The sequence below is a fragment of the Anabas testudineus genome, chromosome 1, assembly GCF_900324465.2.
Source record: "Anabas testudineus chromosome 1, fAnaTes1.2, whole genome shotgun sequence".
Taxonomy (NCBI): domain Eukaryota; kingdom Metazoa; phylum Chordata; class Actinopteri; order Anabantiformes; family Anabantidae; genus Anabas; species Anabas testudineus.
In genome coordinates, this window is record NC_046610.1 from 10494913 (window position 1) to 10508374 (window position 13462).

At 39.0% G+C, this 13462-nt stretch overlaps 1 protein-coding gene across 1 annotated transcript; it reads left to right on the plus strand.

Annotated features, from left to right (window-relative positions):
• The first annotated feature begins 7525 nt into the window (after positions 1–7525).
• LOC113161943 (hydroperoxide isomerase ALOXE3-like) lies at positions 7526–13462 on the plus strand. Its single transcript, XM_026359807.1, has 15 exons — positions 7526–7619; positions 7820–7997; positions 8150–8354; positions 8528–8609; positions 8848–8970; positions 9090–9193; positions 9571–9737; positions 9886–10029; positions 10246–10449; positions 10595–10681; positions 10779–10948; positions 11679–11800; positions 11917–12017; positions 12647–12817; positions 13009–13462. Exons 2-15 carry the CDS (start codon positions 7839–7841, stop codon positions 13186–13188), a joined length of 2019 nt encoding a protein of 672 aa, XP_026215592.1. The 5' UTR covers positions 7526–7619; positions 7820–7838; the 3' UTR covers positions 13189–13462.

The following is a 13462-nucleotide window of genomic DNA, read 5'->3' on the forward strand; positions in this document are numbered from 1 at the left end:
GAAATGAAGTGATGAAACCATCACATTATATTTAACAGTCATCTCAAGGCACTTTACAGTGTGCAAGGTTTAGGACCTTACAAAATATAACTGTATAGAGAATTATATGGAAAACCCAACAATCCAGTGGGAGCAAGCACTAGGCGACAATCCTTTCAGAGGAAGAAACCTCCAGCAGAATCAGGCTCATCTAGACGGCCATCTGTCTCGACTGGTTGGGGTGAGTGGAAAGAACAGCAGGCATAAAAAAGCAACAACAACAAGCAGAAAGAACGGTGGGCTTCTAGGACCAGTAACTGCACTCTGGAAATCTATAGCTCCAAGGCCGGGGATACTTGCAGTGGAGTACAGAGAGAAGGAGACAGAGAGGAGGAAGCACAACTACAACTGCCTTCCATTTTTGCATTTGGTAACTCTAGGAAGTAAACCTGCACGTTGAGACCAAAGTGTTCTGCTGTGACAACATGGAACTATGAGGCCTTTAAGATATTTACATTACAAATTTATATTTAACTGGGAATCATCTGCATGGCAATTGAAAATTACATCTGCATATATAGAGTTGAAATAAATCAGTTCTAGCACAGAAGCATGTGGAACTCCATAACCAACTTTTGTCTGCATGAAAGACTCATCATTAAGATGCAAAAACTGGAATCTGTCTAATACATATGCACAATGCACAAAGACTGGAGTATTTCTACAACTTAATTGGTTTAAGATTAAATCACAGTCCCACAGTTAGAAGTCTTAGAAAAGACATCATGTTACACTCAAATTATCATCCACCAACTGGACATGATTAGAATTGGTCCTAAATTATCAAACTAAAGGAAATTCCTGTGTGACTATGAGCATTTAGATTCCTGATTCAAGTTCTACTAGATATCAGTGGTTTAAGTCGATTTGTTAATAGGAAAAACAATAGTGTATTTTAAGTGAATGTTTTAACATTATATTTTCTTTATAGCACCATCATGTGGACTCTCTCAGTAATATTTAACCAGGGATATACCTGTCTCTCATGGTTTATGCATTAATAACATAACTTTATATTTAAAAAAAAAAATTAAACATGAGACAAGATTAGAATGAATTACGTATCTCTGGTAAACACGAATGTCTGTTCAAAGTGGCTTTGATATTGCAGTGAAAAGGAAAAAAATGGGTGAGTGTGACATTCTGTCGTATGGGGAAGCGTTAGCAGCAGGATGAAAACGTGATCTGTGACTAAAAGCTGTAAAAACATAGAAGGGATCTGTTATCTAATATCAAATGTAGTAAGTAAAGTGATCACTTGGATGCTAAATACATTTCCATCAGAAACCGATGGAAATTGATCATGTTGATGGAATTGTTCAGATTCAATTCAATTCAATTCAGTTTTATTTGTATAGCGCCAATTCACAACAGAGGTTATCTCAAGGCACTTTACAGTGTAAGGTTTAAGACCTTACAGAGAATAATTATACAAAAAATGATACAGAAAACACAACAATCCCATTTAAGCAAGCTTTAGGAGAGAGAGGGAGACAGAGAGGAGGAAACACAACAGGAGAGAGAAGACACAAAGCTAATGACATGTAATGGTGGCATTTGCATTGATACAGGAGAAAGGAGTGAGGAGAGGAGCTCAGTTTATCAATAGCGTTTCCCCAGTAGACTAACCTATAGCAGCAGAACTAATAGATGGTTCAGAGTGACTGAGCTTTATAAAAAAGGAAAGTTTTAAGTCTAGTCTTAAACGTAGAGAAGGTGTCTGCCTCCCAAACCTGAACTGGGAGCTGGTTCCACAGGAGAGGGGCTTGATAGCTAAAGGCTCTGCCTCCCATTCTTCATTTGGAAACTCTAGGAATCACAAGTAAACCTGCACTCTGAGAACAGAGAGTTCTGCTTGGAAGAGATGGAACTATGAGGTCTTTAAGATAAGATTGAGCCTGATTATAAAGTGCTTCATATGTGAGGAGAAGAATTTTAAATTCAATTCTGCATTTTACAGGGAGCAAGTGGAGAGAAGCTAACGTAGGAGAAATAAGACCTCTCTTGCTAATTCCAGTCAGAACTCTGGCTGCAGCATTTTGGATTAACTGCAGGCTTTTTAATGAGTTATTGGAACATCCTATTAATAATGACGTACAATAGTCCAGTCTGGAAGTAATCTGCATGGACTAGTTTTTTAGCATCACTTTGGGACAGGATGCTCCTAATTTTAACTTTAATGTTTCTCAGGTGAAAAAAGGCAGTTCTAGAGATTTCTTTGATGTATGAAGTGAAGGAGATATCCTGGTCAAAGATAGCTCCGAAATTTCTTCCAGTATTACTTGAGGCCAATACTAAGTCATCAAGTGTGAGACCGCTTTAAGAAATAGTGACTCTGACATTTTTAGGTCCAAATAAAATAACCTCTGTCTTGTCTGGATTTAGGAGAAGGAAATTTGAAGACATCCAGGCCTGTATGTCTTTTAAGCATGCTTGAAGTTTGACTTATTGATTAGTTTCTCCTGATTTTATAGTTAGGTATAGCTGGGTATCATTTGCATAGCAAAGGAATTTTATGTGAGAGTTTCCTAATAATATTGCCTAAGGAGGACATATATAAAGTGAAAAGAATTGGTCCAAGCACAGATCCCTGTGGAACTCCATAGGTAACTTTGCTGTGCATTGAAGATTCATCATTAACATGTACAAACTGAAATCTATCTTATAGACACGATTTAAATCAGCCTAGATGTTATTTTGTGGTACATTCTCTCCTTTGTTGATACTGTGTGGTACCACACGCACACAAAAGGTTTTTGTTTTTCTTACTTTAATAGACTTTAGTTACAAATCAGGTACAAGGCAAAGGCAGGGTAAGCACAATGAGCCTAAGGATCCCATCTATGATGATGATCATTTTATGAGTTTGCTCTGAATGTGTATGTGAAAGAGAGAGGGGTCAGTAAAATATTTTCTAATGACCGCCATGAATTCCACTCCAGACTTCACCATAGCTGAAATTGTGAAAATGTTATAACAGTTTAATTCCCAGCTTCAGGCAAATCCACTTACTTAAATGTTTCTGCTTTTGTGACAATGCATAATAAAGTATCCTGAATGCTGCAGAGATGGTTTTTCTTCTGGACGTTCTTCTCTCTCCACACACAAACAGTGACGTTCTTTCAGAGTGACCATCAGGTTGTTGGTCACCTCTTTGACTTGGGCCCTTCTCTCGATTGCTTAGTTTGGCCGGGCAGTCCGCTTTAGGAAAAATCCTGGTGATTCCAAACTTCTTTTATTTACAGATGGTGGAGGCCACTGTGCTCACTGATACCTTTTGTGTTGCACAAATTATTTGTACCCTTCCCCTGATCTGTGCCTTTAAACAATCCTGTCTCGCCAGGACAAATCTTTGAAGTAGGTATTCCAGAAATGCTAAATGTTAGGTATAGTACTAGCCCACTATATTATGTCATTAGTGCCTAGTACACAAAAGATGAATATTGAAAAAGCTCATCTTTAAAGGTACCTTCAGTAGGCACATTTTTTCTGTAATTAAATATCTTATGTTCTCTTTCATTTTCACTTCACTTCCTCAGTGTCTCAAGTTGTTGGCTCATGACTATGCTGACACTGATACCGTACAGTATATATAACACATTCTTACATGAAGTGTTTCCTCATTCCAGGATGTTTTAGTGGAAAGGTATTGCCTCTGAAGGATGAAACTATAAGACCCTGTTTAGTGTTGTGTGCGTGCAAGTGATGAGTTCAATAGATACAGGTGACAACTTTCTTTTTCTGTGTCTACCTTTCTTTTTTCATTTCTGCCCAGTTTGCAACACATCTGGTGAAGACAAATCTTCCTCTGGTTTGCATACTGGATAGGGGGATCAACAAGTCGAAGCCCACTGGACTGCTGACTGTGCCCTCTCCACATATCTGACCACATTTTCAATTCAATTTTATTTGTAGAGCACTTTTTACAACTAAAATTGTCACAAAACAGCTTTAAACAACCAAAGAACAGTACGTGAACAGTGAATGCGGAAGAATTATAATAATCCGATTGTCCCTGATGAGCAAGCCGAGGGCGACGGTGGCAAGGGAAAACTCCTTGAGAAGGCATCAGGAAGAAACCTTGAGAGGAACCAGGCTCAACAGGGAACCCATCCTCATATGGGTGATTACATGTTGTGTAGGCAGCAGGAATTCCAGTATAACAGTTAATGTCTTTTAAGTTAATGTGGAGTTCAGTTAATTGCAGGCAGACTTGTTCCATTCCTGGACTATCAAGACCTCCTAGAAACGGCTTCCGACGTCTGCCGAGGCCAAGACCGACTTCATAGTACCGTGTGACCAACTCCAGTCTCCACATGCATCCCGTAAGGCCAAACGGTGGATCTAAGCGACAAGATCTCCAGCCAGAAGTTGGGCATCAGGACGAGTCAGACAGGTCCAGAGGGCAAAGGGTGGAATGACGTGTAGCTCGACAGAGAGACAGGAAGGAAGAGAAAGAGAAGAGGAGAGATGGCAGTTAGTTATGATCACAGTCAGATAATGAATGAGGTGAATGTATATTTAGTATAGTGCAGCAGGGACTCTGGCAGGACTAACTATGACAGCCTAACTAAAAGGCTGAGCCAGAAGCAAACACAGACATGAGGGCTCACTGGGATGTAGAGCAACCCATCACTTCACCATCAACAAACCTGAGTGATCAGTGAGAGTGGGGAAGACAGCATCTAAACATACCAGTTCACCATAATGCTCTACGTCCGTGAGTCCTTCCCAAATCTATTTACAAAAATGCTTGACTAAATAAATAGGTTTTCAGCCTAGACTTAAATACTGAGACTGTGTCTGAGTCCAATCCTATTTGGAAGGCTAATTTCCTAGCTCTGCAGCAGCTCTGGGTTTTCATCTATGACTAGTCAACCATCGGGTTGTTGGTCACCTCTTTGACTTAGGCCCTTCTCTCGATTGCTTAGTTTGGCCGGGCAGTCCGCTTTAGGAAAAATCCTGGTGATTCCAAACTTCTTTTATTTACAGATGGTGGAGGCCACTGTGCTCATTGATACCTTTAGTGTTGCAGAAATTATTTGTACCCTTCCCCTGATCTGTGCCTTTAAACAATCCTGTCTCGTCAGGACAAGTCTTTGAAGTATGTATTCCAGAAATGCTAAATGTTAGGTATAGTACTAGCCCACTATATTATGTCATTAGTGCCTAGTACAAAAGATGAATATTGAAAAAGCTCATCTCTAAAGGTACCTTCAGTAGGCACATTTTTTCTGTAATTAAATATCTTTTGTTCTCTTTCAAGTTTTTGGCTCATGACTATGCTGACACTGACACCGTACAGTATATATAACACATTCTTACATGAAGTGTTTCCTCATTCCAGGATGTTTTAGTGTAAAGGTTTTGCCTCCGAAGGATGAAACTATAAGACCCTGTTTGGTGTTGTGTGTGTGCAAGTGATGAGTTCAATAGATACACGTGACGACTTTCTTTTTCTGTTTCTATCTTTCTTTTTTCATTTCTGCCCAGTTTGCAACACACCTGGTGAAGATAAATCTTCCTCTGGTTTGCATACTGGATAGGGGGATCAACAAGTCGAAGCCCACTGGACTGCTGACTGTGCCCTCTCCACATATCTGACCACATTTGTCAGCTCTGCAGCAGCTCTGGGTTTTCACCTATGTCTAGTTTTTCCCCTTTAGAAGCACGTCCCTCTTCACTTTGCCATTTGAAGATTGTCAGTTTTCCTACTGCTCTCCTGCCAGCCACATTGCATTGATTTTGTGCCTCCTGTGTGTTTTTCAACCATGTTTCTGCCTTTGTGACAATGCATAATGAAGTATCCTGAATGCTGCAGAGATTTTTTTTCTTCTGGAACGTTCTTCTCTCTCCACACAGAAACACTGAAGTTCTTTCAGAGTGACCATCAGGTTGTTGGTCACCTCTTTGACTTAGGCCCTTCCCTCTTGATTGCTTAGTTTGTCCGGGCAGTCCGCTTTAGGAAGAGTCCTGGTGATTCCAAACTTCTTCTATTTACAGATGGTGGAGGCCACTGTGCTCATTGATACCTTTTGTGTTGCACAAATTATTTGTACCCTACCCCTGATCTGTTCCCATAAACAATCCTGTCTTGTCAGGACAAGTCTTTGAAATAGGTATTCCAGAAATGCTAAATATTAGGTATAGCACTAGCCCACTATATTATGTCATTAGTGCCAAGTACACGAAAGATGAATATTGAAAAAGCTCATCTTTAAAGGTACCTTCAGTAGGCACATTTTTTCTGTAATTAAATATCTTATGTTCTCTTTCATTTTCACTTTACTTCCTCAGTGTCTCAAGTTTTTGGCTCATGTCTATGCTGACACTGACACCGTACAGTATATATAACACATTCTTATATGAAGTGTTTCCTCATTCCAAGTTGTTTTAGTGTAAAGGTTTTGCCTCTGAAGGATGAAACTATAAGACTCTGTTTGGTGTTGTGAGCGTGCAAGTGATGAGTTCAACAGATACAGGTGACAACTTTCTTTTTCTGTTTCTACCTTTCTTTTTTCATTTCTGCCCAGTTTGCAACACACCTGGTGAAGGTAAATCTTCCTCTGGTTTGTATACTGGATAGGGGGATCAACAAGTTGAAGCCCACTGGACTGCTGACTGTGACTTCTCCTTATACCTAACCTCCTTATATCTGCTCTCCTGTCAACCACATTGCGTTGATTTCCTGCCTCCTGTGTGTTTTTCAACCATGTTTCTACACAGAACTTGCCTCAGCCTAGCCTTGTCTTGTGTTTTTGGACCCCAGCTCTCTTTAAACAAACCTTTTGCAGTCTTGGATCAGTCCCTGAGTTGAGTTGGTCAAGTTTTACGTGATCACGGCTGTTTATAAATCAGCGTTAGACACTCGTGTACGTGCGCCTGTTTATGCTAGCCTCTCTTTGCTAACCTGCTTCAGTTTCTTCTACATACTTTCAGCTTTTTTTAACAAAACATCTCAACTTTACCTTTACCTGGAATATTTTTCTGTTAAGATAAATTCAGCTGTGTTTTATTAAGCAAATCTTTTTAAGCTTTATTAAGTTGACATTCAGCTGTTTCAGCTTCTTCTTCATACGTTTGGCTCTGTTAAAACGGTTCTTGTTTCTCTTCAGCTAATTTCAGCAGCGTTTTAAAATGTTTCAGCAACTTTCAATGTTTCAGTCCTTCAGGAATCAATTCAGTATTACAGCATTCACAGTGCATTTTCTTCAGGAAATGCTTTATCTAGTTTACAGGTGTTTTACTTTACTTTACTCCAGATTAAATTTGGATGAACATTAGGTGAAAGCTTCACTTAATGCTGTACTTATGTACTGAGAGTTACTCTTTTAGTTCACTGCGATATTTCATATTTTGCACTCGAAAAACTGGTTTGGCCTCATAAAATAGTTTCGCTTTGAGGCAGCTGCTTTACCTCTCCTACCTTCCACCATTGTATCACGAGACTGGACTGGAAACACCTACAAAGCTGTAGGTATAAAAAGAGGAATCAGATGTTTTCCATCAGAAGTCAGAGGTAAACCTAGTTCACCAAAGAAACTTCTTTCACTTCGTCTGTTCTGAGTCAGTTTTCAAAGGTAAGATAGATACTTTTTGAAATGATTTCAGCTACAGCTGGACTGTAATAAATCAACAGTCAAATGTATTATTAATTGTTAGATTGATATTTTACCAATGCCTTTTTATCATAGTACCACTATTTTATGTTTTTATGCCCTTGGCTTAAAGCGACTATTGACTGAATGACTGCTGAGAACGGTTCTTTTTTCCCTAATAGGATTCTACTACTTTCCAGAATGAAAACGGTAGATTACAAAGTGACCGTGTACACTGGCGATCTCGTTGGTGCCACCACTTTGAACAATGTCTACATCAAGCTAGTGGGCACAGATGGGGAGAGCCAACGCCAGTGGCTGATTGGCTTAAAATGGCCTGTAGCTTTCATCGGAGGAGAAGTAAGTTTAGATTCTCCATCTCTGTGTTTTAACATATAATATACTTCCTACAGAACAATCAACCCAGCCAAACACTCCTTGTGATAACCTCTGGTTCTTCTTCTATGTTATGGTTGTTAAATACACTCAAATTCCTGTTGTCATGACTCCAGGTGTCTACTTTTACTGTGTCCTGCCCTACATCCCTTGGTAAACTGGTTCTGATAGAGCTAGACAAACAGCGTCTTCCAATTATCCTGCAAGACCCTTGGTTCCCTGCTAAGGTAGAAGTCGAATCCCCTGGTGGAGATATCTACAAGTTTCCCATCTACCGCTGGATCACTGACAGTGAGGTGCATCACTTCAGAGAAGGAAAAGGTGTGTTAGAATTTGCTTATCTAACATTACTTATCAGTGTGCAGCTGCTTCTTCACAAAAGACACGGTTAAACAAATACACGTCCTGCGTACTACTGTAAATGTGCAAATGTATGTCAACTCTATTTTAAACCCTGTGGTTCCATTTTTTATTTTTATTTTTTGTCTTGCAAGCTCTGAGAGTCTTTGAAGACAGCAACCATCTTGGAGCTTACAGTCGGGAAAAGGAGTTGAAGCAGCGGAGTGAAGACTATTGGTGAGAGTTCAGAGCTTGTACACATTTTTACTTTATACACCCCAAAACTAACAGGCAAATGAACGACTATGTGACTGTTAAACATGCCAGGGCCTTTGTTAAAATGTATTATGTTAAATAAAGAACGCATTAACACTAGTCAAGTGTAATACAACTAAATAATACATTAAACTTGCTAATATGCTGGTATCTAACCTTCAAAGTTCTTCACCATTATACTCTCCCCTGTTTTATCTAGCTGGGATGTGTATATAAAGGGAATTCCCCACTGCATTAAGGCAGACAACCCTCTTGATCTGCCTACTGAGGTCCGTTTCTCCTTCACCAAGACTACAGAATTCGCGTTCACCGCATCCACAGGGTGAAGTCCTCAAATTCTTATTCTAGATTCTTTATCTGTGTATCTATCTATCTTTACCCAGCTGCTTTTCACAACACATGAAATGCACTCTAACATTAGTCTTTGCTGTTATTTTATAGTTTGGCAGAGCTGAACCTGAAGGGACTGGCTGCTTCCCAGGAGAGTTGGAGTAATATTGATGAAATCAAACAGGTGTTCTGGGTCAAACACACTAAAATGTCAGGTACTGCACTCTCACAGTAGCTGTGATGAAACACTTGATACTGTATCCATATTAGTATGTAGTACTTTAAAGCGTATTTAAACATTCAGCATCATATATTTTCTAAGATAATCAACTCGACTTGAATGTTTAGTTTGGCTTCTTTTCTTGCCCTTTCAAATGGAAAATAATTGATAGAGGCTAACAAAATGTAAGACATTGCAGAGGTTTTATTCTAATTCTATGCTTTGAAAAAAACAGCGACTGTGTCCAAACATATCTATGACACATTGTTTCCCATTTTACTGTTTTACATGCAGCATATAATTAAACTAATAACAATGATAGAAAGGATTTACTAGCTGAAAGTTTGAAATTCAATGTTTTTATTTTCTCAGACTATGTCCAGAAACATTGGAAAGAGGATGCCTTTTTCGGCTACCAGTTTCTGAACGGTGTTAACCCCATGTTGATCCGCCGTTGTTCTGTCCTGCCCAGTAACTTTCCTGTCACTAATGACATGGTCTTCCCCAAACATCAATTTAACTTGGAAGATGAAATGAAGGTAACTCCCTTATTCTTGTGAAATACATTTTACTAAAACTTTTGGAGCTGTGTTTTTCCCCATTCATGAGTTCACATGGCCAAATGTAGAAGCTGCACTGTAAGCACGTGAGTCAAATGATTTCTCATCCTCACTGAAATTTCAACAGAATGGCAACATCTTCTTGTGCGACTACAAACGTTTGGATGGGGTGGAAACGAGACTCATCAATGGAAAGAAACAGTATTTGATGGCTCCCCTTGTCCTGCTCCACAAGACACCAAATGAGAAGCTGATGCCAATTGCTATCCAGGTGAGATTAGCCTTAGTATTAGTAATACACGTAGCTGATATTAAAGCTGTAAGTTAACCAACACACACACAGTCTTCCTCTTTCCAACTGTCACACATTTAAATTTGGACACACAAGCACTATTGTGTGTAAGACTAGTGTTTCAAAAGTATAGATTTGCTTGGACCTTCACTGAAAAACTTTCTAAGCAAGTTAAACCCCTTTCTTCCCCTGTAGCTGAAGCAGACTCCAACAGATGACAACCCAATCTTCCTTCCTACCGATTCTGAGTACGACTGGTTGACGGCCAAGATTTTTGTGAGAAGTGCAGAATTCAGTGAGCATCAGCTCAACGTTCACCTGCTGCGCACCCACCTGCTGGCTGAGGTTTTTGCAGTGTCACTGCTGCGCAACATACCCAAGGTGCATCCACTGTACAAGGTAACTTGGGAAAATACTCGACTAATGTTTTATAATAAACTTTTATATGAATAACTAACGAACTGCTACAGTAAATGGTACAAAAGCATCAAAAGTTCTGTTAACTAATAACAGTGTTTCTAACAGAGTTCCCTCTTTCCTTTAGCTCCTCATTCCTCACACCCGTTACAGTCTGCAGATCAACTACTTAGCTCGAAAACTTCTAATATCTAAGACAGGAGTTTTCACAGCGGTACAAAAACACATCACCAGACTTAGTACATCACTGCATGTTTTTCAGTACTGTGAACAGTATTTTTATTTTCTGTACTTATTTGTTTGTACCCTAGTTTGCAGCTTCTGGTGGAGAGGGTATGATCACCATCCTGAGAAATTCCCTGTCATCAATGACCTACAGGTCCCTCTGTATTCCTGAGGACATTGCTGATCGTGGACTGGAGACTGTGCCAAACTTCTACTACAGGGACGATGGACTCAGACTTTGGGAAATCATCCACAGGTATTACAGACAGTTGTAATTCTGCTTTGTGTTTTTTTATTTATATGATATTGGTAAGTCATAGATGTGGCCAGGACTTAGATTGAATGTAGTTCATTGGTGGAAACCGAGTAAACTGAATCACCAGCTTCTATCAGCTGAAGTGATGATGAAGAGCAGGACAGATTAGCTGGACAGCGCCAAGGTTAAATATCTTTGTTAATGAGAAACATGAGTCCTCAAGCAACTTGAAAATATAAAGCATGGGATTGCAACAAATTGTGCTAATAACAAAGTTAACATTGACCATTTAAATCAGTTACCTTTTGTTAAGGTATTGCCATATAACTTTCCTCATCAGTCTTGTCTGTCTGCAAAGCTGAAACATGTTTCCAAACTATTTAACTGTAATGTTTGACTACTACCCCTCCTATCCTCTTTGTTCTGCTCTTTACCAACACTTCCCTTGTATAATAAGTATTGCATCATTACAACAGCCAATGGTGAAACATTATCTTTCTCCTATCTCCTGAGTCAGTGCCTCATTCTGAAGGGTCAAACTGTTTCTTCATGGTTACTCCACAATGTTCCTAATAAAATAACTGATCATTCTTGACACCACTACCTTCTGCTAAACGAATGGATGTTTTAGTATCTCTCAAAAGAGTCTCTTACTGCTGACTGTTAATCAAAAATGATAATTCAACCAGGACTATGTTTTACTGAATTCTTCACATTTCTTCTCCTCTAGGTTTGTTCGGGGAATTCTTCAACAGTATTACAAGAATGACATTGAGGTCCAAAAAGACTCTGAGCTGCAGAAGTGGATTGGGGACATTTTTGAACACGGCTTCCTTTCTAAACCAGGCACAGGTAGATATTAAGGAAAAAAAGCTTATTTCAGCAATCATACATCCAACTTGAATCGAGTCATCTAAATGTGATGTCCACATCTTTAAGTAATGCAGCTGATTCTCTGTAATTCTCAGGAATTCCACAGAGATTTACCACCGTGCCTGAGTTGGTCAAGTTTGTCACCATGGTGATCTTCACTGGCTCATGCCAGCATGCAGCTGTGAATAGTGGACAGGTAAATCAATCAGCATGATCAGTGATACTGTTGCTTTGTTTGAGCAATGGTTTGGTGAAATACTGATGAAAGAGACTGTTCAAAAACCTTTAGTGTTTAATGTGAAAAGTCTTTAATGAACAACTCTTTGAGGCTGGATTCAGGTACAGTTGCACATATCAAATTTACAGTCTCAGTTTACTTTGTTAGCATGTTAATATTTGCTAATTAGCACAAAACAGTTGAGATTGTGATGTCATGAACTCTGCAGATATTTGGCCTTTAAGCATTAAGTATTGTACAAATCAAAAATGTTGATTTATCCTTAATACAGCTAAACATTGTTGAGACATTTGTTTCAAAATGTCAGGATCAGTCGGAGTCTTTTGAATTTATCTTCTGCAGACCAGGAATGTCTGTAAAATATTATATTGGAATCCATTTGATAGCTTTTAAAATATTTATTACCAAGGTAATGAATTGACTGACACTAACTATAGACCCAGGTCTGTAGTGGGACGAAAACATGCCAATTTAAAAAGTCTTTACTGTTACATAAAATTTTTATCACCAATTGAAATGTGTGATCATAGTGCTAATGTGCTTCAGCAAATATTAATAATTATCCACCAATCATTGGTTCATTGTAGTTTGACTATGGTGGCTGGATGCCCAACACTCCCACCTCCCTGCAACAACCTCCACCAACCAAAAAGGGAACAACAAATGAGGCGATGTTGCTGAAGACGTTACCTGATGTCAACACAACAGCACAGGGCATGGCCACCTTGTGGCTACTCAGCAAACAGTCCTCTGACTTTGTAAGTAAACAAGACTTCATGTAAGATCAATCACATTTATATCCAACTTATGAAAACTAGTACATCATTAGAGGTGAAATGCATCATTTGCTTTACTGACAAAAATCCTGTTCACTTCTAGCAGCTTTATATAAGATTTCATATATATTATTGTAAAACCAACTTTTTATTTATGTCATTGATCTCATCAGGTTCCTCTGGGCCAGTATCCAGAAGAGCATTTCACTGAGGAGATTCCCCGTCAGCTGATTAAAGATTTTCAAGCAGAGCTTAAAACCTTAAGTTCAGAGATCAAAGATAGAAACAGCATTCTGGACATCCCATACACATACATGGATCCAACAGAGGTAGAAAACAGTGTTGCTATTTGAATATCGGAAGGTGTGACATCTTCAGCTGCTGTGGCCAAATTCAGCTTCACATAAACAAAAATAACTGTATGTGATCATTTTGTGCTGATAAATTACTTTATATAGCCTCTCAGAGTAAAGTATGATGGTAAATGACTGTTTGGAATCACAATCCACATCCTAAATGTTCATAGTTTGTCCTGTTTAAACACACAGGATATGTTATCAAAGATTATACAAAAAACATTGAAATGAAATAAATGGAATAACTCACTCCACTTCTGCTGTCAGTGAA

Bases quoted from the DNA above. Each gene is read 5' to 3' on its own strand.
- LOC113161943 (XM_026359807.1), top strand. From the start codon at position 7,839: ATGAAAACGGTAGATTACAAAGTGACCGTGTACACTGGCGATCTCGTT. The intron at 7,998-8,149 runs GTAAGTTTAGAT...TCATGACTCCAG, and splicing joins TAGCTTTCATCGGAGGAGAA to GTGTCTACTTTTACTGTGTC. The intron at 12,818-13,008 runs GTAAGTAAACAA...TGATCTCATCAG, and splicing joins GCAAACAGTCCTCTGACTTT to GTTCCTCTGGGCCAGTATCC.